The 26848-nt window shown below is 43.2% G+C and overlaps 1 protein-coding gene across 9 annotated transcripts in view; it reads left to right on the top strand.

Moving 5' to 3' along the window:
• The first annotated feature begins 20881 nt into the window (after positions 1 to 20881).
• The window catches only part of ARID1B (AT-rich interaction domain 1B), a 417978-nt gene continuing 412011 nt past the window's right edge, over positions 20882 to 26848 (top strand). For 8 of the 9 annotated variants that reach the window (XM_058534096.1, XM_058534092.1, XM_058534093.1 and 5 more), the window contains exon 1: positions 20882 to 22951. In XM_058534096.1, the coding sequence (XP_058390079.1) occupies positions 21176 to 22951 (1776 nt within the window). In that variant the 5' untranslated portion in view covers positions 20882 to 21175. The remainder of the gene's footprint in view (positions 22952 to 26848) is intronic. The other variant, XM_058534097.1, reaches the window with a different exon arrangement.

Genomic DNA, 26848 nt, shown 5'->3' with positions numbered 1-26848 from the left:
TGTCCATTTTTCCTCTGTGGTTTTCAATTTTTGTTTCTTGTTTAAGAAAATGTTTATATTTCTGAGGTTATAAAAGCGTTCTCCTATATTGACTTCTAAAATTTTTATAGTTTTGCATTTCACATATAGCTCATTAATTCACCTAGAGTTGATTTTTGTATTTGATGTGATGAAGGGGTGTGAGTTCTTATTATCTTATGTATCTTATCAGTATTTTTGTATGTATATATTCTTATCTACCATCTCTCTTGTTATACAAAAGATATATTGTGGGATGCAAGAAAATGGTATTCTGAGATAAATTATAGCCTTAATTCTTAAAGTCTGAAAATTAAGTAGCTATGTTTCCAAATTCGAAAGTTAAAGAAATAATAGCAGAAAAACTGCAAAGGAAGCAGAAAAACACTATAAAGATAAGAGTAAAAACCAATTAAATAACTATCATATAAATAATAGATAAATTAAACAGAAATCATATTAAATAATAGAAAGGCTCAAGGTAAAATATTGTTCTTTGAAAAGTAACAAAATAGATAAACTGTGATGAGCCTACTCAAGAAAAAGAGAAAAGGCACAAATTAATATTAAATTGATAAAGGAGTCATAAGTTCAGATGCAACAGAGATAAAAAAGATAAATGCTTTTACTTAACTTTGTGCTAATAAAACTGAAAATTTAGAAGAAAACATGCAAATTTCCAGAAAAATATATATTGATTTTGCATCTATCTTGCTAAACTCTCTTATTAATTCTAATAATTTCTCTGTGGGTAATTATAAGTTTTCTACATAAGACAGCCATACAATACGTGAATTGAAACACTATTTTTCTTCCTCTGTTATCTCTTTGAATGTCTACAACCTTCTTTCTGGAATGCCTATTAGAAGTATATTGGAACTTCTCATTCCGTCTTCCATGTCTCATAACTTCTCTTTCATATTTCCATTTTCTTATCTCTGTGTTGCATTATGGGTGATTTATTCAGATCTGCTTTTCAGTTGACTATTTTACATGATGATTTAACTATTCACTGAGTTTTTAATTTGAATGAATTGATCTTTTATTTCCAGGAGTCCAATTTGGTCCTATTTCAAATCTGCTTATTCTCTGCTCATATTTTCCTTTTGTTCCATTATTATTTCAGTTCTTTCTTTTGTCTCTTTATTCATTTTAAACATAGTAGTGTTTATAGTCACTTTCAGAGTGTCCAGTTATCTATAGTTCTTTGGTACTAATTTTGTTGATTATTGAGTTATTTGATTCATCCTCATTTCCTCATATGGCTTGTAATTTTTTATTGTGAGCTCATCATAAGTAGTGATGGTCTTTTCTGTGGGAGTCCTGTGTATCCTAGATTATGGGTTTGCCACTATAGTGTGGATTTACATTTGCTTCTGCAAGGGTCCCAGAGTTTTCATGGGACTTGATCAAATTTATCTTTTCTCGCCCAATTTTTTGTTAGTATATTAGCTGAGAATTCTCATGCTATAAGGCCAGTATAAAATTAAATCTTACACTCAGCCTTAGGGCTTTAATTTCTCAGAAGAGATGTTTCTTTTTCCTTCATACTCAGAGCCTTGAATATTGCAAGATTTCTTGCTGGAGTTATCTTTTGGTGTCATTTTTATGTACTAAGCAGTTTTGCATTAGCCTCTCCTTAATTCAACCTCTTAATTCCAGATATTCATCTTGAGTGGACCCAAGCCCATGTCTTTTTTTTTTTTTTTTTTTTTTTTGGTGGGGGAGATTGGCCATGAGCTAACATCCGTTGCCAGTTGGCCCTGAGCTAACTTCTGTGCCCATCTTCCTCTACTTTATATGTGGGACGCCTGCCACAGCATGGCTTGATGAGCAGTGCAAAGGTCCGTGCCTGGAATCTGAACATGCAAACCCTGGGCCGCTGAAGTGGAGTGTGTGAGCTTAACCACTATGCCACCAGGCCAGCCCCACTATGTCTTTTGTCTCCATGTGAGGTTTACACCCCAATCCCCATTCTCAAGGTGCTGGTTTTATCAGCCTGACCTTAGAGCTCTAGCCACCAGTGGATTTCCCTTTCCTCCTTCTTGGCTCAATGATCTACTTTTAAAAACACAATTTATTTGTGTATTAGTAATTTATTTTATTTTACGATATTTTATCCAAAGTATCTATGTGTTTATTGCAGGAGGGTACCTGAATGAGTCTCCCATGTTGCTAGTACCAGAGGTTGTAGAAAAAGTCTTGATTTACCCAAATTTAGATCTGCATTTAAATAAATATTCCCCATTGAGTGGGATTATAGGTGATTTTAATTTTCTATTAATGCCTAACTTTTATTATTTGGACTTTATACAATGAATATGTAATATTTTTCTTATTTGTAAATATTATAAAATGATTTCAATTTTGAATAGAAAGTTTAGTGAAAACTAGATTAGGGTATCATATTATCATATAGTTCAGAAAATATTTTACTCTCAACTATCTATGTTAAGCAGGGGGAGAACACAAAGTTCTAAAATTATTTTATATTTAACTTTAGAATGCATTACAATGAAATGTTACTAATTCAGACTAAATGAGGAAAATGAACCTAAGTCAGTCTATAGCCTGAATATTTGTAATGCTTTTTTCTTTCTTCAAGTAAATGAAATAAATGAAACAACAAATGGTGGCAATTAGGAAAAATTCTATATTCTATAATAAATATTTACAAATAAAAAATAAATATAATAAGCAAATATATACTTCTAAATAGAAAAATATTTCCCACCTCCCATCTCTACTCAATCTTTGTATTTATTAGTTACTAGTAAGTTCAAATATCCTTGAGATTGTTGGACTGATAATTTTTTGAATGTCCATGGTTTCAATTTCCTAATGATACTTGTGTATCTTTGTTTATGGGTATATCTGGGGATGTGGAATATGTCTTGGGGTGTGAGCATGTGTATGTGTGTTTGAGGAGACTGTTAGGGGTGTGGGGGGCGTCTGTGCCTAGTGATTTTTAATTCTCCTTTGCTTTTTCAGTGAATACATTTACTTTTAGCCTTGTCTCTATTCAAATGATCATTAATTCTAAATTATTGAGGATCAAATAATGTTTTTCTATAAATGATTTGCCAATATGTATGTACTGAATTTTTTTTAATTCAACAGTTTTTAAAAATCTAATTCTAAAGTGGGAAGAAAATAGAAAATATTCCCCACAAATGTCACATCAAAACATCACCCAGTATATTATCTGAACATCTCCCACATGGTCCCTGCTTTCTTCAGAAAGCCTTTACAATAAATTATATTAAAACAAATTTTGTATAGAACAAAAGATTGCCAGTGTAACAAAATGTGTAAGACAGTTTCTCACAATGAATTTTCAATGGAATATACACATCTCTTTTCTAGATGTTATAGCTTTCTAAGATCTTAGAAGAAATGTTTTAGTTTTTCTTATAGAAAGAAAGAAAAAAGAAAGAAGGGGGAAGAAAGGAAGGAGGAAAGGGAATGAGAGAAGGAAGAATAAAACCTACTAACATCTTATCAAATATGAATATATTTCTTTATACATCTAGCATTTCCCATTCCAAATTATTGGTAGTACCGAGTTAGGAGAATGGTTCCTATATTGTGGTTTGTGTGTGCATGAAAGGGCTAACTACAGTAGACTCAAACAGCCTACCAGTGTCTGACCCTGAAATTTGACCCAACTATTGAGCTGGACAGAAACTACAGAACTGAATTCAGCCCAGGAAATTGGGAGAGGTGCAGCAGTTCAGGCTTCACCTGGGATCTGGAGAGCATGGCCCCTGGCCATGGGACTTCCCTAAAATGTGGACTAGCTGGAGACTCCTTCAGTTTAGAATCAGACATACCTGTCTCCAATCCCAGATTTTCCAGTTACTGGTTGCATGAGTTTAAGCCAGTTATTTTACTTTACATTTTTTCAGAATCCTTATCCATATACCTACCTCATGAGATCTTCGTGAAGATCAAATGAGAGGATGCGTGTCGAGCCCTCTGCACCATGCCCTGTCACACAGCAAGCACTCACCTGCTGTTAGATGTCACTGTTCTTACAGTTACTCTAGTACTTCTGGTAAGCAGTGGGCATCAGGGGGTGTTTAGGAAGGAGGAAGCTGAAATTTGCAATCCAGGCAGGCACAAAGCATCAAATACCATTGTCAGCGGGTCCCAAGGCCACTGACTCCAGAGCCAGCCGAGGGCGGAAGACTAAAACTGCCACAGTGGTAGGAGGAAAGCAGAGCCCCAGCTCAGATGGATGGAGAAACAGGAAGGATTCAGTGGCTGAGAGCCAATCCCAGGAAACAAGACAAGGATGTGGTTAGCAAAGCTGGGCAAAATGAAGGCTGATCTCAGCTACAAGGCACAGCATAGCCTTGGAGGACCAGCAGCAAAGGGGAATGAGTGTCCAGTCTAAAGCATCTGGCTATAGCTTTGAAATCTACCTCACCCCACCCCACTGCAATTAGTTGATAACTGGTCCTTGAACCAGAGGGAGCTAAACCCACTGGAGAAGATGAATGGAATTTTTTCAGCTTTAGTTTTGTTTATTTTTGAACATGTATTTATGATTCAAAAGTCAAAACTATATAGAAAGATATACAGGAAGTCTTGCTTCCACTGTCCTCTCCATTCCATTCTCCTCCATCCCTATAGATAACCACTCCCTACAAATAATTATCCTTTCAGTGTTTCTTCTTACAAATATAAACAAATATGTGTACATATTCTTACTCACCCTACCTGTTACACAAAAGATAGCACACTGTATACACCTTGTTTGTTTGTTTTTGTTTGTTTTTTGGTGAGGAAGATCAGCCCTGAGCTACCATCAGTGCCGATCCTCCTCTATTTTGTATATGGGATGCTGCCACAGCATGGCTTAATGAGCAGTGCGTAGGTCCGTGCCCAGGATCCCAACCCTCAAACCCTGGGCTGCTGAAGCGGAGCATGCGAACCTAACCGATACATTGCTGGGCCGTTTTTTTTTCCTTGACAATATATCTTGTAGATTTCTCCACATCAAGATAGAAATCTGTGTTCTATTTTATGGCTGCATAGTACTCCACTGTATGGATGTACCATAATTATTTTGAACAAAGTCTCTACTATTGCTGAACACTTGGGTTGTTTCTAATCTTTTGCTGTTACAAACAATGTCACAAGGCATGACCCTGGACATATATCATTTGTACTTTTACAAGGTATCAATAAGATAGATTCTCAGAAGCGCAGTGGTTGGGTTAAAGGGTAAGTTCATTGATAATTTTGTTCGTTATTATCAAATCTTTCAAAAGAGCTGCTGCATTTTTCACTAACACTAACAATGTATGAGCACACCTGTTGCCCCACAGCCTCACCAACAGAGCATGTTGTCAGACTTTTAGATTGTTGCCAAGCTGGTGGGAAGGTTTTAATTTTGAAGTCTATTTTTTTTTTTTTAGAGAATTATAATTTTTTGTTTATTGCAGTAACATTGGTTTATAACATTGTATAAATTTCAGGTGTACATCATTATACTTCTATTTCTGCATAGATTACATCATGTTCACCACCAAAATACTATTTACAACCCATCACCACACACATGCCGAATTATCCCTTTCACCCTCCTTCCTCCCCCCTTTCCCTCTGGTAACCACCAATCCAATCTCTGTCTCTATGTGTTTGTTTATTGTTGTTATTATCTACTACTTAATGAAGGAAATCATACGGTATTTGACCTTCTCCCTCTGACTTATTTCACTTTGCATAATACCCTCAATGTCCATCCATGTTGTCACAAATGGCTGGATTTCATCGTTTCTTATGGCTGAGTAGTATTCCATTGTGTATATATACCACAGCTTCTTTATCCATTTGTCCCTTGATGGGCACTTAGGTTGCTAATGAAAGGTGAATTATATTTTTATAATTATAATGAATAAAAGTAACTTTTTAGTAGCAATTAACATACATGTTAATAGTAATTAACATAATAAGTAATGTTTTATTATTTGGAATGGTCATTCTTCCTTCTTTTCTTTTGCCCTCTAAATACCATAGCCCCAAATATTTTGTGTTTAGTTACATAGACTTAGTTATGTATTCCAAACCCTGAAGCATTCTGGATATGATGAATTAGAATGGCTGGTGTAGGTAAGAAAGATGAAGAATTTAAAATCCTGACTGATGTCTTGGGTCCTGAACACTGCATGGACTTCTCCCTCCCCTTGGGTCGCCTTGGCTCCTGGTCACCCACCAGACCCTGCATACAGGCACGTGCTGGGTCCCCCATAACATCACGCTGACCTGGCCTTGACTGAACAACATCTCCCTGTCAACTCTCTCACCGCCAGCAGTCCTCTGGCTGCCACCTCACAAATATTACCTACAACAGGTGGGATGCGATGGAAGGAATTTTTAAAGACTTGCATGAAGTGCAATTAGCAGACTAAGAACAAGAACACCATGAGAGTTGTCACACAGAGGCCCCAGCCAGAGTGACTGAGGTCTGAGGAGAAGTGGCTCAGGTTATTTTCAATAAATTGTGTGTGTGTGTGTGTGTGTGTGAGGAAGATTGTCCCTGAGCTAACATTTGTGCCCATCTTCCTCTATTTTGTATGTGGCTCGCCACCACAGCATGGCTTGATGAGCGGTGTGTAGGTCCCCACCCAGGATCCGAACCCACGAACCCCAGGCCGCCAAAGCAGAGCGCGCAAACTTAACTACTACGCCATTGGGCCAGCCCCTCAATAAATTTTATTTTCAATAAGTGTTGATATAGAAAGATGTGTCTTCTTCTATATCATTTGTACTCAGATCATTAAAGATGGCTTTGAGTAAACCACTGGAGGAGGCATATGGGTTTTTATGAACATAGAGGACATTCTCGGTGCTCACTGCTAGAGCAGATGACAGTGTTGAGTCCTGGGTCTGCTGAAACTCCCACCTCTCTGCCCTGGAGAGAACGCTCTCATTCTCTGCAAGGCGCCTGCTGCTGAACTGTAGCCACCTTCACTGTGAAATTTTCACATGGAGGCCACCAGAAGCCCAACGAACACTTTCCTGAGAATATTAACTCTATACATATTTCCCCAAAACTTTTAAATTTAAAACTTTCAAAACAAAGATATTAAATCAGATCCTGACAGACTAACACAATGCCAAGATGCATGTCACATAAAAGCTAGCATCTTATACTTGAATGAAAAAAAAATTAGAAGTTAAACCAAAGTGTCTGGAAGATACACCTCAACTTAGGTGTGATTAGCCTAATTGTGGATCAATCATGTTAATTTTACTTTTTTGTAGTACAAAGAAATATTGAATATCTGTACCTAATAATTTTAATAATCTTGAGCTCTTTGGAAGTATATTGAGAAAGATTTTGCAATGGTATATTTTAGTTATAGCACCTTTTAAAAACATCATAAGTCTATAGTATGGCCACCAAGTCTTTTTTCACGCTAGTTAACAGTTATATGTGTGTTCCTCTCTACAAAAATCTTATTTCCCCCATGTTGTTCCAGACATCTGAAACAGCTGAAACATCCATCCAGCTGAAAATCATTGAGGCATCCATTGTAGATGTTTCTAGGTCTTTGACTCTTGCTATGTGGAGTGGAGAACTTTTCTTTCCTAATGTCCCAAGGCAAAATTGCCCATTTGTTAAGTAGAGATCTTGGGGAGGTCATGCTGTGGAATGTTCTGTAGCTCCAAGAGCAGAATGTTGATGCACTGCCTTGTTGCAGGAGGGAAGTTGTCTCAGTTTCTCGTTCCTGCACCAACCACCACTAGGTGCGCTCAGATGAGCAGAGTAGCTGGCACTTGTCTTGCAATAATATGGTTCTGACAGGCGATCTTCTGAAATCGCCGCCCATATCCTGACATGAGAAGAATTCTGCTCAATTTCCTTAGAATAACGGATCGATTACTAAGGACACATTCTCATGCATGGGGGCTATTCAGGAAGTGTCATAAGAGCTCAAATACATCAGTCACATTGGTATTATGCCCAGGGAAAGGGGATGTTCCCCTATTATTGCTCTGACTGGTTGCAGAGGTCATTCATTCATTCAACAAACACTAATGGGGGTCCGGCCAGGTGGCCTAGCGGTTAAGTGTGCGCGCTCCGCTACTGGCGGCCCAGGTTCAGATCCCGGGCACGCACCGATGCACCACTTCTCCGGCCATGCTGAGGCTGCGTCCCACATCCTTCTAGTTGCAATGGGCAACTAGAAGGATGTGCAACTATGACATACAACTATCTACTGGGGCTTTGGGGGAAAAAAAGGAGGAGGATTGGCAATAGATGTTAGCTCAGAGCCAGTCTTCTTCAACAAAAATAGGCGGATTAGCACGGATGTTAGCTCAGGGCTGATCTTCCTCACACACACACACACACACAAACACTAATGGAGGATGTGGTCCTACGTTAGGCTCTGGATATACAGAAATGTGGGGTGTCCTCCTGGACAACTCCGTCTAGGGGTGGAGACATAAACATTCAAAAATATTTACAACATAATATAATAAGGGCTAACATGGTGATGTCCACAAGTTGGTTTCATAGCTCAGAGGTGACTATTCCACCGTGTATATGGGAACTGTGATCAAGAAGGCTTCACCAAAGGAGTGATATTTGAGCTGAATTTTGAAAGATAGTAGCTTTTAACCAGCCAGTGGGAAAGAGCACAGAAAGCAGCAAATATTCAGGCAGAGAGGTATGAGAGAGCCTGGTGGGGCAAGGAATAAGAAATGAAATTCACCAGAGATGACATCACAGAGCCGGCGAGTGGTGAGCCAGACTTGGGAGGAAGTATCTGGACGTTCAGGGGAATGACGTGGTGGACATTCAGGGGAATGACGCACACAAAGGCGCAGGGAGAGGAACCAGTGTATCAGGGCAGAGAGGACGCCACTTTGACCAGGGCAGGGCTGTCCCCAGGGTCACCATGTCGAGCTGGCTGGCCACAGGTAAGTGGGCCCTGAAAGAAAAGGAACAGGGGCACCCTCAGGGTGGGGGTGCCGGTGGCTACGAGGAAAAGAGGTTGGTGAAGGAAAAAGAGAAAGCATAGAAGAAGCTTCAGGCTAGAATAGTCTCTGGGAATTCAGAGGAAGAGAAAAATAATTCTGCAACTTAAAGAGCCACGAGAGTAACCACCAACTGGTTGATTTGCCTCCTTTTGTAGATAAGTAAGTTGAGTCTCTGCCACTACGTGCTTCTTTCAGGTCAAAGACTCTGTCATGTGTCCTGAAACTCCCATCCCACCCACACCCCTGTCTTTTCATTCCTACTTGGTTCTTGGAAGGGCTTAGATGATCTAAGTAGACCTCCGATCCCAGCTTTAATAAGCAGAAGTAGAATGAAAATCACCGAACACCTTGATTCAGATTTCAATATATATTTCCAAAAGACTGAAGCAGAAGAAAGCCATGAAAAGACAAGTGGGTTTTCCTAGGAAAAAAAAAAGTGATTAGCAACCATAGATGAAAATTTTTCAGTGGCCAGGTAAGGTTACAACTCAGAATATGGCAGGGATGAAGATATAAAATAAAGGTGAGGGGATCAACTGTCCAGGGAATTTATCCATGGAAGTTCAGCAAGAAAGGTTATTCTAAAGTTTTGACCTTGAACTTAACATTTTTATGACTTCCATGAATTATTTCACACTAGTAAGATGGTCTAGCCTAGTTAATGATAAATGTATCAAAGGATAAATTGCAATTTGCAACATTGTGCTTTCCAGACCCAGTGAGGTTTCTAGTAACAATGTGTCTGGCTGTCTCCAGAAGTCTCTCTGTTAGTCTTCTCCCCTCCCTCCCTCTTCTTCTCCCCCTTCTCCTTCCCTTCCAGTTTCTTTCTTTCTTCTTTGTCTTCTTCTCCACAGCACCCAGCCTGGATGAGGCAAATTCTCAACTCTGTGCACCCATCCATCCTTGTCGTTGCAGCCAAAGGGACCTACATGGCCCCAGACAGCAGGGTGGGGGTTCGAAGGCCCAGGGCCAGCAGCTCCCTTTACTTTTCCCTTCCCTCTGATCTTAACACCAGCATTTTGTTGTGTAGATGATTCACTGTGCTTCATTAGCACCCCCAAAGTAAAAATGCCTTACATCGTCCACTGTCCTATCTAGCCACAACATCATGGAATAAACTTTGGCCTGGAAAATCGCCCACCTACTGCATCCCCTTCCCTCCTCCTCTCCCAGGTCAGTGCCTAGCTTGATCTACCAAGGGTGAACTGTAACATGGTGGTGACAAATCCTGGGATTCCACCCTTTAAGAAATGGGTTGAGGATCCACAAGCCTGAACTGTTAGGATGGAAAGAAGAACTTTTTCAGTATATAGGTATGTTTTTGTTTTGTTTTGGAGGGAAAGATTCGCCCTGAGCTAACATCTATTGCCAATCTTCCTCTTTTATTTTTCTTATTTTTTTCCTCCCCCAAGCCCCAGTGTATGGTTGTATATTCTAGTTGTAAGTCCTTTGAGTTCTTCTATGTAAGCCGCTGCCACAGCATGGCAACTGACAGACTGACAGGTGGTGTGGTTCAGAGACAAGGAACCCAACCTGGGTTGCTGACATGGTGAGAGCACTGAACTTTAACCACTAGGCCATCAGAGCTGGCTCTCTAGGGATGTTTTCCTTTTCATATTTTGAGCCCATTCGTATGTAGGACTGTTTCTGAGGAGATGTTGTGCAGTAAACAGGATTGATCCCTGGTGTCACAGCCTCCCCATTCACTGCACTCACTCCTGCATCATCCCATCTTCTCGCTCATCCTCATTTCCTCTTCCTCATCTCCTCTTCTTCTGTGTCAAAGCAGGCCTTCAGGAATGGATCTAAAATATATTCATAATAAGGTGTAAATGACTGATTAAAGCTTAAGGTATTACTCATGAGAAGCATATTTGTATTTTGACAGGGCTCAAACCTTTAGAGGAAGGACTAAATCAATAAATCTCTAATGGAGAAATTTTAATGAGGCAGCAGGAGAAATGTTTGGGGTTGAGTGGAGCATACCTGGTTTTCCTGAAGTCACACAACAGACCCCTGTTCTATTTAGAAATAAAATACAAACACACACACAACCTACTTACTTATTTAATTCCAGGCAATACGGTAAATGCTTTACATATATTCTCTCATTTAATTCTTAACAAAAAAAAATCATATGAAGTAGATATTTAGTGTTTCACATACATCTTGCTACACAACAAGGTTAAGTAAATTGCCAAAACTTGTACAGCCCATAAATGTGGAACTAGGATGAGACTCCAACTTCTTTCTACAGAACGGGAAGCCCCCAGAGGTAATACTCTTTTCATGTGGCGGGAAGCAGTTTTCCTGTTTGCCTCCTGGGTTGCTTAGTTAAGAAACATACCGAGCTTTAAAACTCTTTTCTCATAAGTCATCTTAAAAAGCCCCCTTAATCATCTTTGTTTTTCTGTGATCTCCCCAGTTTGTGTATGTCATCCTCGTAATGATGTGCCCCAAATGAAACAGAGTGGCCTGGTCTATTTTCATTTCTCAGCCTATGCAGGATATAAAAAATAAACAGCATATGGTGAAAAGTTAATGAGATTGAAAAAAATAAGTTCACTTAAAATAATCCACAGGCTTTTCTACATGTGTTCTTGGTCTGGTTTCAAAAACCACGGGAGTTTTACTATGCTTTAGAAAAAGGTGAATATTTGCATTGTTTCTGTTGGGGTCAGTGGGAAACCAATCTCATCACATCGGCACTAATAATCATGTTGTTTATAAACAAATGCCACTATAAACTAGGACAGACCAAGACTTACTGTGCTGTGCTCGAGCATTAAAGATATTCACAGCAACACTGCAACGCTCTCTCCAGTTACAGATCTCATGCCACACGATGCTCCTTTAGCCAAAAAGAATGAAGAAGTCTTACCTAGAGAGGCAGATGGGAAAGCAGATAGTTTCTTAGATGAGTAGCCCTCTGAACATAGCTTAGAACTTATATTACCATAATAGGTAGACCTGACCTTTTAAGAAAAACTTTCTACACATTCAAAGCAAATAAAAAAAGAAGTTAAGAATCCTGTCTTTATTTAAACGAGTAGCCACACAAAAAGTTATTGTTGCTTGTGGCCAGCCCGGTGGCATAGCAGTTAAGTTCACACTCTGATTTGGTGGCCCGGGATTCGTGGGTTCGGATCCCAGGCCCGCACCGACGCACCACTTGTCAAGTCATGCTGTGGTGGTGTCCCATATAAAGTAGAGGAAGATGGGCACGGATGTTAGCCCAGAGCCAAGCTTCCTCAGCAAATAGAGGAGGATGGGCAACGAATGTTAGCTCAGGGCTAGTCCTCCTCTCACACACACACACACAAAGTTATTGTTGCTTAAGTGCCATCAGTTCTCTGCATTGAAAGAAACAATTAATTTGAAAACGCATGTAAACAATTCTATTTGCACGTTTGTGTTGTCACAAAGTTCTCGAGACAATTAAGTGCTAAGAGCCGGCTGTGGGTCCAGGATTATTCTGAGCCTTGTGGAAGATATAAGAGAAATTGAAGATAGGAACTTTGTCCTTAAGGAATTGATAATCCAGCTAGAGAGATGGAAGGTCTTTAATAAAATAAAGAACAGCATCAAATAGTTCCTTTGTGCTAGGCACTGTGCTCACAGCTTTGCAGGGATAATTTCATTTAATCCTCAGAAGCCCAGTGAAGTAGGTACTGTTATTTTCTGTGTTTTATACAGGGGTAAATCAAAGCTTGAGAGGTTTACTGAACTCTCAAAGGGTTGTTGTGAGAATTATATGGGAAATATATAAAACACTATAATGCACTATATCAGTTAGGTTTAGATTTTGTTTCCCACTAAAAAAAAAAAAAAGAAAAAAAAATTCAAAACAAAGCAGAGCAGGGGCCAGCCTGGTGGCGTAGTGGTTAAGTTCGCATGCTCCACTTTGGCGGCCCGGGGTTCGTGGGTTCGCGTCCCGGGCGTGGACCTACACACTGCTCATCAAGCCATGCTGTGGCGGCAAACCACATACAAAATAGAGGAAAAATGGCACAGATGTTAGCCCAGGGACAATCTTCCTCAAGCAAAAAAAGGGGAGGATTGGCAACAGATATTAGCTCAGGGCCAATCTTCCTCATACACACAAAAAAACAGGGCAAAAAAAAATCAGTAGCTTAAACAGGAGTTTATTTTTCTCTCTCATAAACCTAGTCTGGAGGTGGATAGTAACAGAGCCAGCACTGCAGCTTCCCTTGAACACATGGACACACATGTCTCCAAGGGATCTGGGAAATGCAGATTTTTTTTTTTTTTTTACAGGTGATTATGTGCCCAGTTAAAAACTGGGGCTTCTATACTAAAGGTGAGGAGAACAGATGCTGGGTTAGGCAACTTGCTTCTCTGCCATATGTATGCAAAGTGCCTGGCACAGGATAAATACTATAAATGTTAAGTAATAATAGCGAAGCAGCCTAGAAGTGGCTTGGTTTATTGATTAAATACAACTAATTTCTGTCTGAGGTTTTCCCCTTTCTACACTTACACCTTATCCCTAAATAGGTGAGTGAGAAGAAGGGACGGTGTGCTAGGTGCTCCAAACACTGCCCCCTGGGAGCATCCACTTGCAGATATTGCCTCTCCTGTCCCTCCTCCAGACCTGCGAGGTGGTTTGCCCCAAGGTTTGCACCTGTGGAAAGGTGGCAGAAAGCCAAGTCATGACGCAAAACAAGGATACTGCCCAGGCTCGGGCATTTCCCAAGCTAGGCTTCTGCTTTCTTCTCATGTACCTTTCAGGGTCTGCAAATGATAGCTGTGGCCTCTGGCAAATGGCCAAGGAGCAGAGCAGCCACACAGTGTAACTCCAGGGGACAAGCAGTCACACTGGACAGAGGCGTCCTCTAGATCAATGACAACAAGCATGGCACCCCAATGCTGTGCAAACAGGAGGTCCTGGGAAGGGGGGCTGGTTGTAATTCACGGATTGGGTGTCGACTCATTTGCTTCATTTGTTTCAAAAAGTTTTCCATGTATTGTCTCAATGTCACAAATTCCTAGATAAGAGAAGAGGCTCTCAGGCCACAAAATATTTGCACTGTATGGATTTGAGGAGTTGCCCTCAGCTTCTTAAAACTTCTAAGCCGTCTTTACGTCTAAGATTCTATTATGAGTAGAGTTGTCTTATCAGAGCAGTGGTGGTGGGGGTAGTGGGGGGAGAGTGATGTAGAGAAAACTGAGTGGGATAGATGGATAGGGTGGGGTGGACTGGATGGTAGGGATAAATGCTGGTGATTCCAGCTGCTTCCTACCTTGGTTTGGGCCAGGAAGGGGTGGGGCGGAAAAACAAGTGGGAGGTAAGACCTTTATCCTTCCATTTCCTCATCCCCATATCTAACCTATGACCAAGTCCTTCTGTGTTATCTCCTCACCGTCTCTCCCATGGAGGGCCACTGCAAGCATGCACGGTACTTTGTGCAAAATAGAAAAAGACACCTCATCCTCCAGAGGACTCAGTCCTGTGCCAGGACTCAACCAGGCTCTGGCTGAACTGCAGCCCCCACTCATCTCCTTGATTGGGAGCCATTGAGCAGTGAACGATCCACACATTCTTAAGTGGTGGACTCTCTGGAGTCAGTCCACTCATCTCCATCCCCATGGGCCCTCCTGCCCCCATCCAACTCTCTCATCTCTCGCTTGGACTACGCTCCATCGTGACAGACAACTGGGAGAGCCATTTACAAAGAGTCTCAAACTTAGACTTTGGTGTTGTTGCCAAGTAAGGCTATACATTTAGTCCTAGAGATACAATGACTAGATGAAAAGATGTTCATTGTATTATTTGTTTTTCAACTTGTGATCTATTAACAAGGACCACACAGCCTGTAGGGCACTACGAATTAATTAAAATAAATAAATCTTAGAGTTATTCTGTGAAAAGCACACTTGTATTTTTGAGGCCAAATATGCTTTTTAAAATGTAAACATTAAAATAAACCAATTTTTATGCTCTTCTTTTATTATTTCTTGATATCATAATATACTGGGAGCCTCAACAAAGGAAGGTGCCCTGGGATCTGATCCCCATTCTAACTCCCATCTGCCCTGGCTCTACGTCTCTTCCCAGCAGCCAGAGGATTCTGTGACAACCCAGATCTGATCGTGTCAGCCCCCTGCTTAAGGGCTGCGGCTACTTCACACCACTCTTGGAACACAAGCCTGAGTGAACTGGGCCGTGGGGTCCAGCATGGAGGCCCCCATCTCCGCAGCAGCTCCAGGCACACCTGCCCCAATGGCCTCCTGCTGTCTAGGATGCCCTTTCTCTTCTTTCTCTGGTTGATGTCTCCTCACTTTTCAGTTCTCAGCCCAAACCACATTTCCTCGGGGAAGGCTTCCCTCAGGGAAGGCTTCCCTCAGGCCCCAGCCTACGTCAGGCTTCCTCGTTTATTCCCCTTGTAGAACTGTGTATCTTTCCTTCAGAGCACGTTATCTCTGTGCAATTATCCACTTATCAGTGCGGTCATTGGATTAATGTCTAGCAGGTACACTCCAGGAGGAAGTTCCTTGTTTTCTTTCTGTTTCTCACTTCAGTTCTCGCAGAGCCTAGCGCAGGCCCAGCAATTATTTGTGAATGAATGGATGGGGTTGAGCCACGAGGCCATCTCCCTAGCTGCTCCTGGTGGGTTATGCTTTGGGAAGGAAACCTTTCACTGAGTGGTCCTTGAGAAAGCAGGTCACCAGCAACACAGAGTTGTGCAGCTTGAAAGGGGACATCTGAGAGTCAGAGAAGATGCTGGGAATAGCCCACTGAATTTTAAGTCCTATAGGAACACGTCACAATGTGGAAATTTCCTTTAAGTTAGGGAGAGGAAAAAATTATTTATGCTTAACAACTCGGGCATTTTTAGAGAAACACAGTGATAAGCAAATTCTCAATGAAATTACAATGTCACTTTGTGTAAGAAAAGCATGTAACCCAGTCCTTCGGCCTTTACCAGAACAATCAGACGACTGCCAATAGTTTACCCGTAAAGGACCCACTAATTCTCTTCATGAATTAGGGGCAAGGCAACTGAATATGAGCGAGGTGAAATAAAAATCATGAATGCACATCAACGCACGTGAGTTACTGTTGTTTGGGATTTATTGTGCTCGAAAGTAGTCTTATTTTAGGAGTTTATGTGTACTAGGAAGCAATTAATCACATATGAGAAGGACCCAAAAGCCCTCAGATAAGTCACTGAAATCTTTCCAGAAAATTGAAGTGATTAGCCCTCCAAATGACTTCCCCTTGTATTCTTGATGATTATAAAATGACCTCAAAAATGCTCCCTTCCCAAGTGTTTATTTATAAGGAACTGGAGTAACCTACAAAGTGCCTTTAAGCAGCAGGTTATCAGTCACAGAAGACATATAGATGATTATATGACATGATATAATGACATGATATAATCATATAATGATTTTACATCATGATATATTCTTCTTTTCAAAGAAGGAGAGAATACTGAAATACACCAGTAGGTGCTCAATAGATGATTTGGAAGATGGCAAAATGAATCTGGATAATACTGGGAACAAAATGAAAGAAATGCCATTGAACACACATTTGTCTAAAAGTTCTAGAAAATTTCTAAACTAGGCTCTAATAAAAACATTTATCACACATCACTCAAAATGTGGACAGTCCAGCATAAGATAAAAAGTACAATGTTCTGAAATGTAATAAGGCGTTTCCTTATTTATTTCATTGGTGTTACTATGTTTCTAGGGACTTTGGAGAGAAATTGTAGCAGCCTAATGTTCAATATGACTTAAGGTTCTGGAAGTCCAGATCCAGCAGTGGTGGGTTCCCAGTGTCACATCAGAGCCAGGCCAGACTTGAGGATTAGGGCGAGGTGCCCGGCCAATGGCAGCCAACGGGGCACAGCTGCAGGGGATGCTGTTGGGTGGGGAAGTCAGGGCTTGTTTTTTTTGTGTGTGAGGAAAGTCAGCCCTGAACTAACATCTGTTGCCAATCCTCCTTTTTTTGCTGAGGAAGATTGGCCCTGCGCTAACATGCATGCCCATCTTCCTCTGCGTTATATAGGACGCTGCCACAGCATGGCTTGATAAGCGGTGCCTATGTCCATGTCCGGGATCCGAACCTGCAAACTCAGGCCACCAAAGCGGAGCTCGAACTTAACTGCTACGCCACCTGGCCAGCCCCAGAGCTTGTTTCTTTACTGGCCAAGTCCTCCGTGACATTTCAGGGCAGCCCTGAGTGTGTTTTAGGATAATTATTTCTCTCTCCTATTGAGGACAAGACCAAGCTAATATTTATCTTTTTTATTCTCAGGGCATGTCACAAAGTAGATTCTAGATAAATCTGTTGAATGAATAAGTGTAGTTTATCCTCATCCAGGTTTATTATCCCCACTATAATACTCTTAGTAAGTATAATAGTGCTACATTGGTCAGGGTTCCCAAATATATTTAAATTATTTTTTGCCCAGATTTTTTTCAATCTTATCTAATTGTTTTGCATCCTAAGCTTACAGGCCACTGTTAATTTGCATTGTTGTTTCAAATCAAATGCTATATGCCCTATCTTGCTTTTACTCAGTTATTCACTGCTAACGTCTAAATCGGAGAAGTGAAAAGGACAATTGTTTAGTGCTTTTTAAAGTCTCTGACCAAGATCAGTAGGGAAATCCCATTAGCTCCATTCATTGCATTTCTCATAAATCTAAAAGGAAAGCAAGTGTCCAAAGCCTTATTCTTTAATAGTTCTTATTTGTAAAACCTTGACAGGGCTTTATTCTAAATTGCTTCCAAATTACGGAAAGAATACTGAGAAATATGATGGGTAGTGAATCGTGCTAGTTTCAGTTATCGAATAAATAACCAGAACAGTCAAAAGGGGGCTAATCTGAAAGCAAATAGTATGATGGGCCACGATGAGGCAAAAAGAACAGAGCTGTGGCATTCTTAAACTACCATCTGGCTCAATCCTCTTTAAGTGGGCAAGTTGAAGAGGCTTTTATTCAGCACCCTAAAACTTATTCAGAAGGAGCAGTATTTGAATATTAATTTTTCATATAGTTAAAAAAACCCACCAAAACCCTTTTGTAGCCAAAAAGGGATGTTTAACAAAATAATGGGTAATCCTCTGGCTAAACATGAGGGCGTGGGGCAACCCGTGGGTGGGAGTTGGCTGTAGCCTAGTGCAGCCACTCGGCAGCTTTTGGGCCTCCACCTGCGAGGCTGCCTTGTGGCTGGAGTAACTTACTAAAGTTGTCATTATGGTTTGAAATTTAGGCAAGAGGTGTAGAAATAAGGAATTCATTAGGAAAAATGAACATGGTGGTTTCTAGTACCTTATATTATCCAAAAAACAATAATGTAGAATTGCCATATAGGATAATCAAGGCAAGTGACACAACAGAAAGGATCATCTATAGTTCAAATTGTGCTTTTGTGAAATGTGAACCTATTTCCTCACTTTCTAAACAGACCCCTGGCCGACTGCCGTTTTGTTTATTAAGTCCTGGATTTTCAAAGCGAACTCTAAGAGGCTTTTATTTTGTTTTCCTGAGAAGGTGTGTTTGAAAAGTACAAGCTGAATAAATCAGATCCCACTACTTATCTTCAGCAAGATGCTTTAAAAAAGGTATTTGAGCATTCTCTGTGGTTTAAAAGACAAAACCCAGTCCTGCTGGCTTTGTGTTGTGCTTTTCTTACAGACTGCAGTGCCTTCTGTCTGTTTTAGGGTGTGGCACCTGCCATCCGGGAGGAGAAGCTGGCATGTGTCGCCTTTTATAGCAGATTGATTTCATTGTGCTGAGGGCCTCTACTTCATAGCCTCTTGGTTCCAATCTTCTAGTTGACTTGCAGAAGCAAATGGAATTAAAAGAGATTTCAACTTATATCCTTACTTTTTTTTTTTTAGTTTCATGATTTATCCACATGAAAAAATATTTTTAAGAAACGGGCCAGAGCTGAACTTGGTGACTCATTTTCCCTTTTAGGATTAGCTGTGAAAATAAGCCACCAAATATGGCTACACTTGTATGAATTGACTTTGATATATTTTATCAGTGAGAAAAAATATACTTTTATGATTGTATGTATATATTTAGTTTGACTATAAGTGTCTAAAAGCACAAATATGTAATTGGTTTTAGAATACATGTATATACACACATACACAAAACAGACGTATTTATATTTGCATATGAAAAACTTTAAAAATTCAACTTATGTGCTGTAATGCATATAATTAGTATGGGTTTGAATATATAAAGGGAGAAAATGTCAAAAAGGTATACTAACAAAGATGTAGTATTCTCTTGGCAAAAACTGATGAATGATTTGGCATGAATTCATCTTACAGTTCTGTTATTCTCTCTTACACATGATGCTATAACCCGTTTCTCAGTCGTTTGCATAGAATTCAATTTGTTGTTTCTACACTCTATAATGACTCCTGGGTGATTCCCCTGATTTCTCCTTCCCCCCAGTTAGTCCCCAGTTTTTCCCATCTATCCTTTTCTATTTAGTCATGTAACATACCTGCATTTGGTCAAGCAAACAAAAATAACCACTGCAGTTGAAATCAACTAAAAGAGCCTTCCTGAAAAGCTTAAGAATGAAATTATTTTAGAAAACTACATTCTACCAAAATCATACATATTATTTCAGCTACAGTGACCTCTTGAAAGCTCTGGTTTCAAAGCCTTTCTCTGGATGAAAACTGAGTCCACACTAGTACAACTGAGCCATTGCTTAGGTTAAGAAGTCCTGCTAGTAAAGATAATTCAAAATGTTCCTAGGTGATGAATCTCCAATAATAAAAACACTTAAAATATCATAATGTGATAAAACAATAGTCTTTTGAAAAGAACAAAGTATGAAACATTTCTGCTCTAGGATTAGATTTGACTGATATTATTGAGCTTATGTTTATTAAATATAGCATGTATTTGTTTTAGTTTTGTTTCACATTGCTTAGATATGAACTCACATCAAGAGGGTTAATTGTGAGCATTAACCTCTGAAATATGATGAAAGGTGTCATACGGATTTATGAAGATATGAGATAAACCTTAGCTGTCGCTATTATGGCACCAAGAGTTCAATCTCCATGTGCAAGTGCTTGGGAGCATAACACACCGCTCTGCATACTTGAGGACTTCCCTTTAGCCAGAGAACAGACATGTGCATTGTATGCTCCTTTGGGAATACTTTGAGTTTTCATTGATAAGCCTACACACACATAAAGTGCCTTTAAAAAGTTATATCAACATTATTTTTGGGGCAGGTGCAATCGTACGCATGTATTGAGTACCTGCTGTGTACAGGGCACAGCGCGCCTTGAAGGCGGCTAACCTTCCCTTAAACTCTCCCTTAATTTTGCAGTTTGAAGAAGTTGTGGGAATTACGCGGACGGCCCGCCATCAAGACAGCGAGGCTCCCATTCTGAAAAATTACATAACTCCTGGGCGAGGCAGCGATCTTCTGCCCAGATCGCCCAAATATTTTCTTTCTCCGGCGGCTCTTCGGAACCTTCGAGGCCGACCGGCAACTTTGTTCCCCAGCCCTTCTCCCTCTTTTGTCTGCTCGTCAGACTCGTTTTCCACCTCTGGATCGTGCCTTTCCGACGTGAAAACAAACACGCGAACGCCGGGTCGGCAAGGAGACGCAGGCACGAGGGGAAGGTGCAGCCTCCCGGCGCCCCACGCCGCCGCGCCCCGGGCGCCCGCCGGGCCGGCCCGAGCCCCCGACCCGGGGCCGCCGGTGCCCGCGAGCCTGCGCCGGGGCGGGCGGCGGCGGCCCGGGCCGAGTCCAGTCCGCGTTTTGCGAGTGCACCGAGTCATCAGAGAGAAGTGGATAATAGTTGCTCGGCTCGCTCGGCTCCCTCTCCTGCCTTGCTGGGCCCGGGAGGCTCCGGCGGGCGTGTATTTCCCCAGATCCGGGGCAGAGAGGAAAAAAGTTGCATTTAAACCTGAACTCAAAACTTTCACCATGAAATCCCCCCGCGGGAACGGGCCCAGACCGTAAGGCGTGACTCCCGATCCGGCTCCGGCGGGGCCTGCGGAGGGGGAGGGGGCGCGCTCGCTTCCCGTCGGGGCGCGTGGATGCGCACAGGAGGGGCCGCCGCCTAAAAAGTGGGTTTTATTGTCTCCCCCCGCCCCCCGCCCGGCCTGGCCACGCCGCGGCGATCATGGCCGCGCGGGCAGCAGCGGCGGCGGCGGCGCGGGCGCGGGCGGGCAGCGGCGATCGGCGGGCGCCCCCCGGGCCGCGGCCGGCGCCCGGGGCCCGGGACCTGGAGGCGGGGGCGCGCGGCGCGGCGGCGGCGGCGGCGGCACCGGGCCCCATGCTGGGGGGCGGCGGCGACGGCGGCGGCCTGAATAGTGTGCACCACCACCCCCTGCACCCCCGTCACGAACTGAACATGGCCCATAACGCGAGCGCGCCGGCCGCCGCCGCCAGCACCAACAGCGCCAAGAGCGGCGGCTCCGAGGCGGCTCTCAAGGAGGCTGGAAGCGCCGCCGCGCTGTCCTCCTCCTCCTCCTCCTCCGCGGCGGCGTCCTCTTCCTCCTCGGCGGGCCCGGGCTCGGCCATGGAGACGGGGCTGCTCCCCAACCACAAACTGAAAACCGTTGGCGAAGCCCCCGCCGCACAGCACCACCACCACCACCATGCCCACCACCACCACCACCATGCCCACCACCTCCACCACCACCACCACGCACTACAGCAGCAGCTAAACCAGTTCCAGCAGCAGCAGCAGCAGCAACAGCAACAGCAGCAGCAGCAGCAGCAACATCCCATTTCCAACAACAACAGCCTCGGCGGCGCGGGCGGCGGCGCGGCTCAGCCCGGTCCCGACATGGAGCAGCCGCAACATGGAGGCGCCAAGGACAGTGCCGCGGGCAGCCAGGCCGACCCCCCGGGCCAGCCTCTGCTGAGCAAGCCGGGCGACGAGGACGACGCGCCGCCCAAGATGGGGGAGCCGGCGGGCGGCCGCTACGAGCACCCGGGCCTGGGCGCCCTGGGCGCGCAGCAGCCGCCGGTCGCCGTGCCCGGGGGCGGCGGCGGCGGCGGCGGCGGCCCGGCGGCCGTCCCGGAGTTTAACAATTACTATGGCAGCGCTGCCCCTGCTAGCGGCGGCCCCGGCGGCCGCGCTGGGCCTTGCTTTGATCAACATGGCGGACAACAAAGCCCCGGGATGGGGATGATGCACTCCGCCTCAGCCGCCGCCGGGGCCCCCAACAGCATGGACCCCCTGCAGAACTCCCACGAAGGGTACCCCAACAGCCAGTACAACCATTATCCGGGCTACAGCCGGCCCAGCGCGGGCGGCGGCGGCGGCGGCGGCGGAGGAGGAGGAGGCAGCGGAGGAGGAGGAGGAGGAGGAGGAGGAGCAGCAGGAGCGGGAGCTGTGGCGGCGGCGGCCGCGGCGGCGGCAGCAGCAGCAGCGGGAGGCGGCGGCGGCGGCGGCGGCTATGGGGGCTCGTCCTCGGGGTACGGGGTGCTGAGCTCCCCCCGGCAGCAGGGCGGCGGCATGATGATGGGCCCCGGGGGCGGCGGGGCCGCGAGCCTCAGCAAGGCGGCCGCCGGCGCGGCGGCGGCAGCGGCGGCGGGGGGCTTCCAGCGCTTCGCCGGGCAGAACCAGCACCCGTCGGGGGCCACCCCGACCCTCAACCAGCTGCTCACCTCGCCCAGCCCCATGATGAGGAGCTACGGCGGCAGCTACCCCGACTACAGCAGCCCCAGCGCGCCGCCGCCGCCGCCGCCGTCGCAGCCCCAGTCCCAGGCGGCGGCGGCGGCGGCGGGGGCGGCGGCGGGCGGCCAGCAGGCGGCCGCGGGCATGGGCTTGGGCAAGGACATGGGCGCCCAGTACGCCGCTGCCAGCCCGGCCTGGGCGGCCGCGCAACAAAGGAGCCACCCGGCGATGAGCCCCGGCACCCCCGGCCCGACCATGGGCAGATCGCAGGTAACCCCCGCGCCGGCCGGGCCTGCTTCCGCCGCGGCGGCCTGGGCGCGCGCCGCGAGCCCTAGTTTCTTTCTTTCCGCGTACTTTTTCCGCGTCCTCTGCCGGGGGAGGCGGGGGCGAGGCGCCCAAAGCCATCTTAACTCGCGGCTGCCTCCCTCGGAGGCCGGGGAGCGCACGATGTCCGGGCGCGCGGCCGGGGGACCCCGGGGCCTGGGAGGGGGTCTCGCCGCGGGCCGGGCCGGGCCGGGCCGGGCGCCGGGGTTCCCGGTGGCCGAGCAGCCGCGCCTCGCCACCCCGGCCCAGGCGCGGGGCCCGCGTGCGGGAGTCGGGGACGGCGCGACGCTTTTGTAACCGAACAGGCGCTCCCGGCCAGTGCGGGCTGGACGGAGATATTGACCAGGTCTTCCCGGTTCGCGCCAACAATAAGCTGGAACTGGGAAAAGAAGGGGGAACTTTGTCCTCCCTCCGGCCCCACTGCGTTCCCTCTTAGCTTACAAGGTGGAGGCAGGCAAAATAGGTTAGCTTTGTGGCCTCCGAGGATGTTTTCCGTAGTTCTGCCCAGCCATGCCGAGACATTCGATGCGGGGCTTTGAGTTTGACGGTTCGGTAGCAAAAATGAGACCCGCATTTACGACGATGTGGAGGGAAAATATTCTAAAATATAGCTATTCGTTCCTAAGAAGAGCCAGGAAATCCATTATTTGGCCCAGGCTGCTTGAAAGGAGTCACCTTCAACAGAGAGGCTGTGTTCAAGCAACACATTCCGGTTAAATTGAACTTATTTTGATCATGGACGAGGCACACTTTTTATTCAGCAAGTGCAGGAAAATAGCAGAGCAGTGAAAATGGATCTTTTGGGATCGGATTTATTTGGATTTTCTTGAATTTGCTGTCACCCGAGTCCTACTGCGTTATTAGGAAGTGTCCTGCGCTCTTGCTGTTTCTTGCTCGTAGGCTGAGCCTAAAGACTGACTTGATCTCCTTTGCAAGGTTTGGAATTTGAATTGTGGAGGTAAACTGGCTGTAATAGTCTCCAGACAGCAGCCTCCGAGTTGACATCTAATCTGCCATCTGATTGGCTCCCCTCTCACCATTGGGCATTTAGCACTGCTGATGTAAATAGAAGTGCTGAGGAGTACAGTCACAAAAATTCTTGCCACAAATAATAACTGAGCTCTATTACAAGCAGATGTAAGGTTGAATATTATTTAAAGCTTAAGTTATTATGAATCATAGTTATTAATAAGAGGATTAAATACATAAAAACATTACGCTGGTGTCCAGGATTGGGCTAATGTGTCCAGGATTGGGCATTTAACAAAATTCAGGCCTTTGACAATCTTGAGATGGACGTTGCATATAGCACGGACTTTAACTGTAGGGTGAGGATATGGCAATTGAAAAATAATTAAACAAGAATTTTACCAATTTTTGGATTTGTAAAGCTTTTATAAAAGTACTCTTCACAGATTAAACTATGAAAAAATTTGAATTATGTTAGCGCATGTAGTTTAATATAAAATTAAAAGTTATAACATTAAGAATTTCAAGATTCTGATATGCAGCAATGTCTTTCAGTGATATTTCATTAGCTTTATAACAAGATTGGAGCTATATTTCCAGTAATTGTTGTGTTAATTCGGACCGTTTTAAGATGTTTGTGGATGAAGAGCTTTAGTTAGAGTTGACATTATATTTAAAAAACGTGACATGAGGAAACTATATAATGATTTTGGCAGACAACAATTAGTTAAAAGGGAAAAAGTGGATATTCTTGTGAAATACTAAAAATCATTTTATATTTGCTTCTGATTTGGAGAATACAGAAATGCCCCAGGAATCTTTTTTTTTTTTTTCCTTGATTATTTTGTTAGATTAGGTAATGTGAGCCTTATTTGAGCTGCTTACACAGTGTATTAGGGAAACTTGCATGCAAGTTGTGCTGGGTGTGTGTCTTCCAAATAATTTTTCTTTCATAGGCATCTTAACGCTATGAAAGTTTTTAAAATTCTGATCTGTTACAAAGGAATAACAGTGATTGTAATATATATTTTTACACAGCTCGTTTATTTTAGGAAGGTGTATTTTAATAAAAATCATATCTTAGAGAAGAGACTTATCAGAGTGATTGCAGGACTTAATTTAACAGATAATCACGTGAATCCCAGGCTGAGGACGTTAGTGTCCGCTGCTTTCAAATCTTCAGTTAGTGGAGTTGTACTTTTAATAATAATATATTTCCTATTCTTGATAGAAAACTTGCGATTTCAATTTTTACTTTTGATTTGCACAATTAAAACATAGAAACCTTGTGTAAATAAACCCATGTAATTAATTTTAAAAAGATTTGTTTTGTCAGCTTGCTTTTAAAGGGACAGTTTAAAATTCACATCTTTGTAAGCTAGAAACGAGGGATGACAGAGGCAGCTGTAGGTCTGTGTTACTTTAGAGTGTTATTTCTTAATGGTACCAATCATTTTAAGTATTTTGTTTTCTTGGAATGAGAGTGAATCCATTATGTCCTCAGTGTGACCCTTGGGAATAGCTTTTTTATTTTTGAGGGGGAAGAAAAATGACGGGCATATGACCTAGATTCACAGATTTCTTTTAGGTACCTTATCGTATAACATGTGGAATGTCTTTTTGATATTTTTTCTTTTTGGAAGGCTGGTATTATTTAGTATTTGTAATGATAATTATACTAAGAAACAGTCATTTGTCCAAAATATTAAATTACTACATAAGTATAGGTCATAAAATACTATTAAATCACGTTGTTAAATGATGAAATGTTCTTGTGGCTTTTAACACGTTTAGTTTCATTTTTGATTTTAGGAATGGTTTATATTGGGTGGCAGATGTTTTTGTAATTGAGAACAAAACATATGCATATATTGTAGCGGGAGGGTCTTTTTAAAAAGTGAAATAAGCCATTTTGCCATACAGTTTGTTTTGGGTTTTTGTGAGATAAAGTATTCAGATAGAGCAGTCTCAAAAGAAATACTGAGGTCTGCTCACATTACTAAGGTTTTATGATGTCCACATTGGTGCTGAATTCCATTAATGCTATTTTAACTTTAGTTTTATAAAATACAATATAATGTAATTTTAAAAAGAGCCTTATTTACCATTAAAAGAAAAGTGATTAGCTGGCTTACAAAGCAGGAAGTTACAGTCTGATCACCTTAAAATTGGTATAAGATGCATTTTAGCTTAACATCACTCCCCACTTCCCCTCCCCATGAAATCGTACCCTATCGGAGATTTTAAATCTTGTAAAGAAATTTTTGTGGCTTAAATTGATCTATTTGCCGAGGTGTGGCTGGCTGGCTGCTCTGCCGTCAGAAGAGGTAGAATTGGCATCTGTGGTTCACAAAAAAGGCCTATTATTTAAAAAACAAAGAAAATGTAACAGAAACGTCTATCCAGTTTTCTGTTTTCCTAGGTTATCTGGGGTGAAATTATGCATGGCTGAAAACTGTTTTCATTGGGGATCCCAACTTCTGTGTACTTATTTTGACAATTTGTTTTTTGTTCATGGCACCTGCTCTTTTAAGTCAGCTATCACTTAAATTTACGTTTATAGTAACACAAAATCGATAACTATGTTCCAGGGAGCGACGTATTCTTACCTTGGGTCTATAATGATAAACCCTAGTCCCTCTTTTTTCTTTGCTTTTGTTTTTTATCTACATTTAGGAATGGATTTTTGGCAAGGGTTTTTATACTTGTTCCATTTTCCCCAGTGTCATATTGTATCAGAAGTGTGTTATGGATATGGAAATAATCCAGGTCACACTTAGACACTTTTACTAATGTACCTACCCTCTAAATATCGTGGTCCTTCATTAGGATTGAGAGAATAACATCTTCAGGCTGGTATAAAAATAGTATTAA

This window comes from Diceros bicornis, chromosome 39 (genome assembly GCF_020826845.1).
Source record: "Diceros bicornis minor isolate mBicDic1 chromosome 39, mDicBic1.mat.cur, whole genome shotgun sequence".
Classification (NCBI taxonomy): Eukaryota; Metazoa; Chordata; class Mammalia; order Perissodactyla; family Rhinocerotidae; genus Diceros; species Diceros bicornis.
This window is presented reverse-complemented; position numbering and strand designations above follow the sequence as displayed.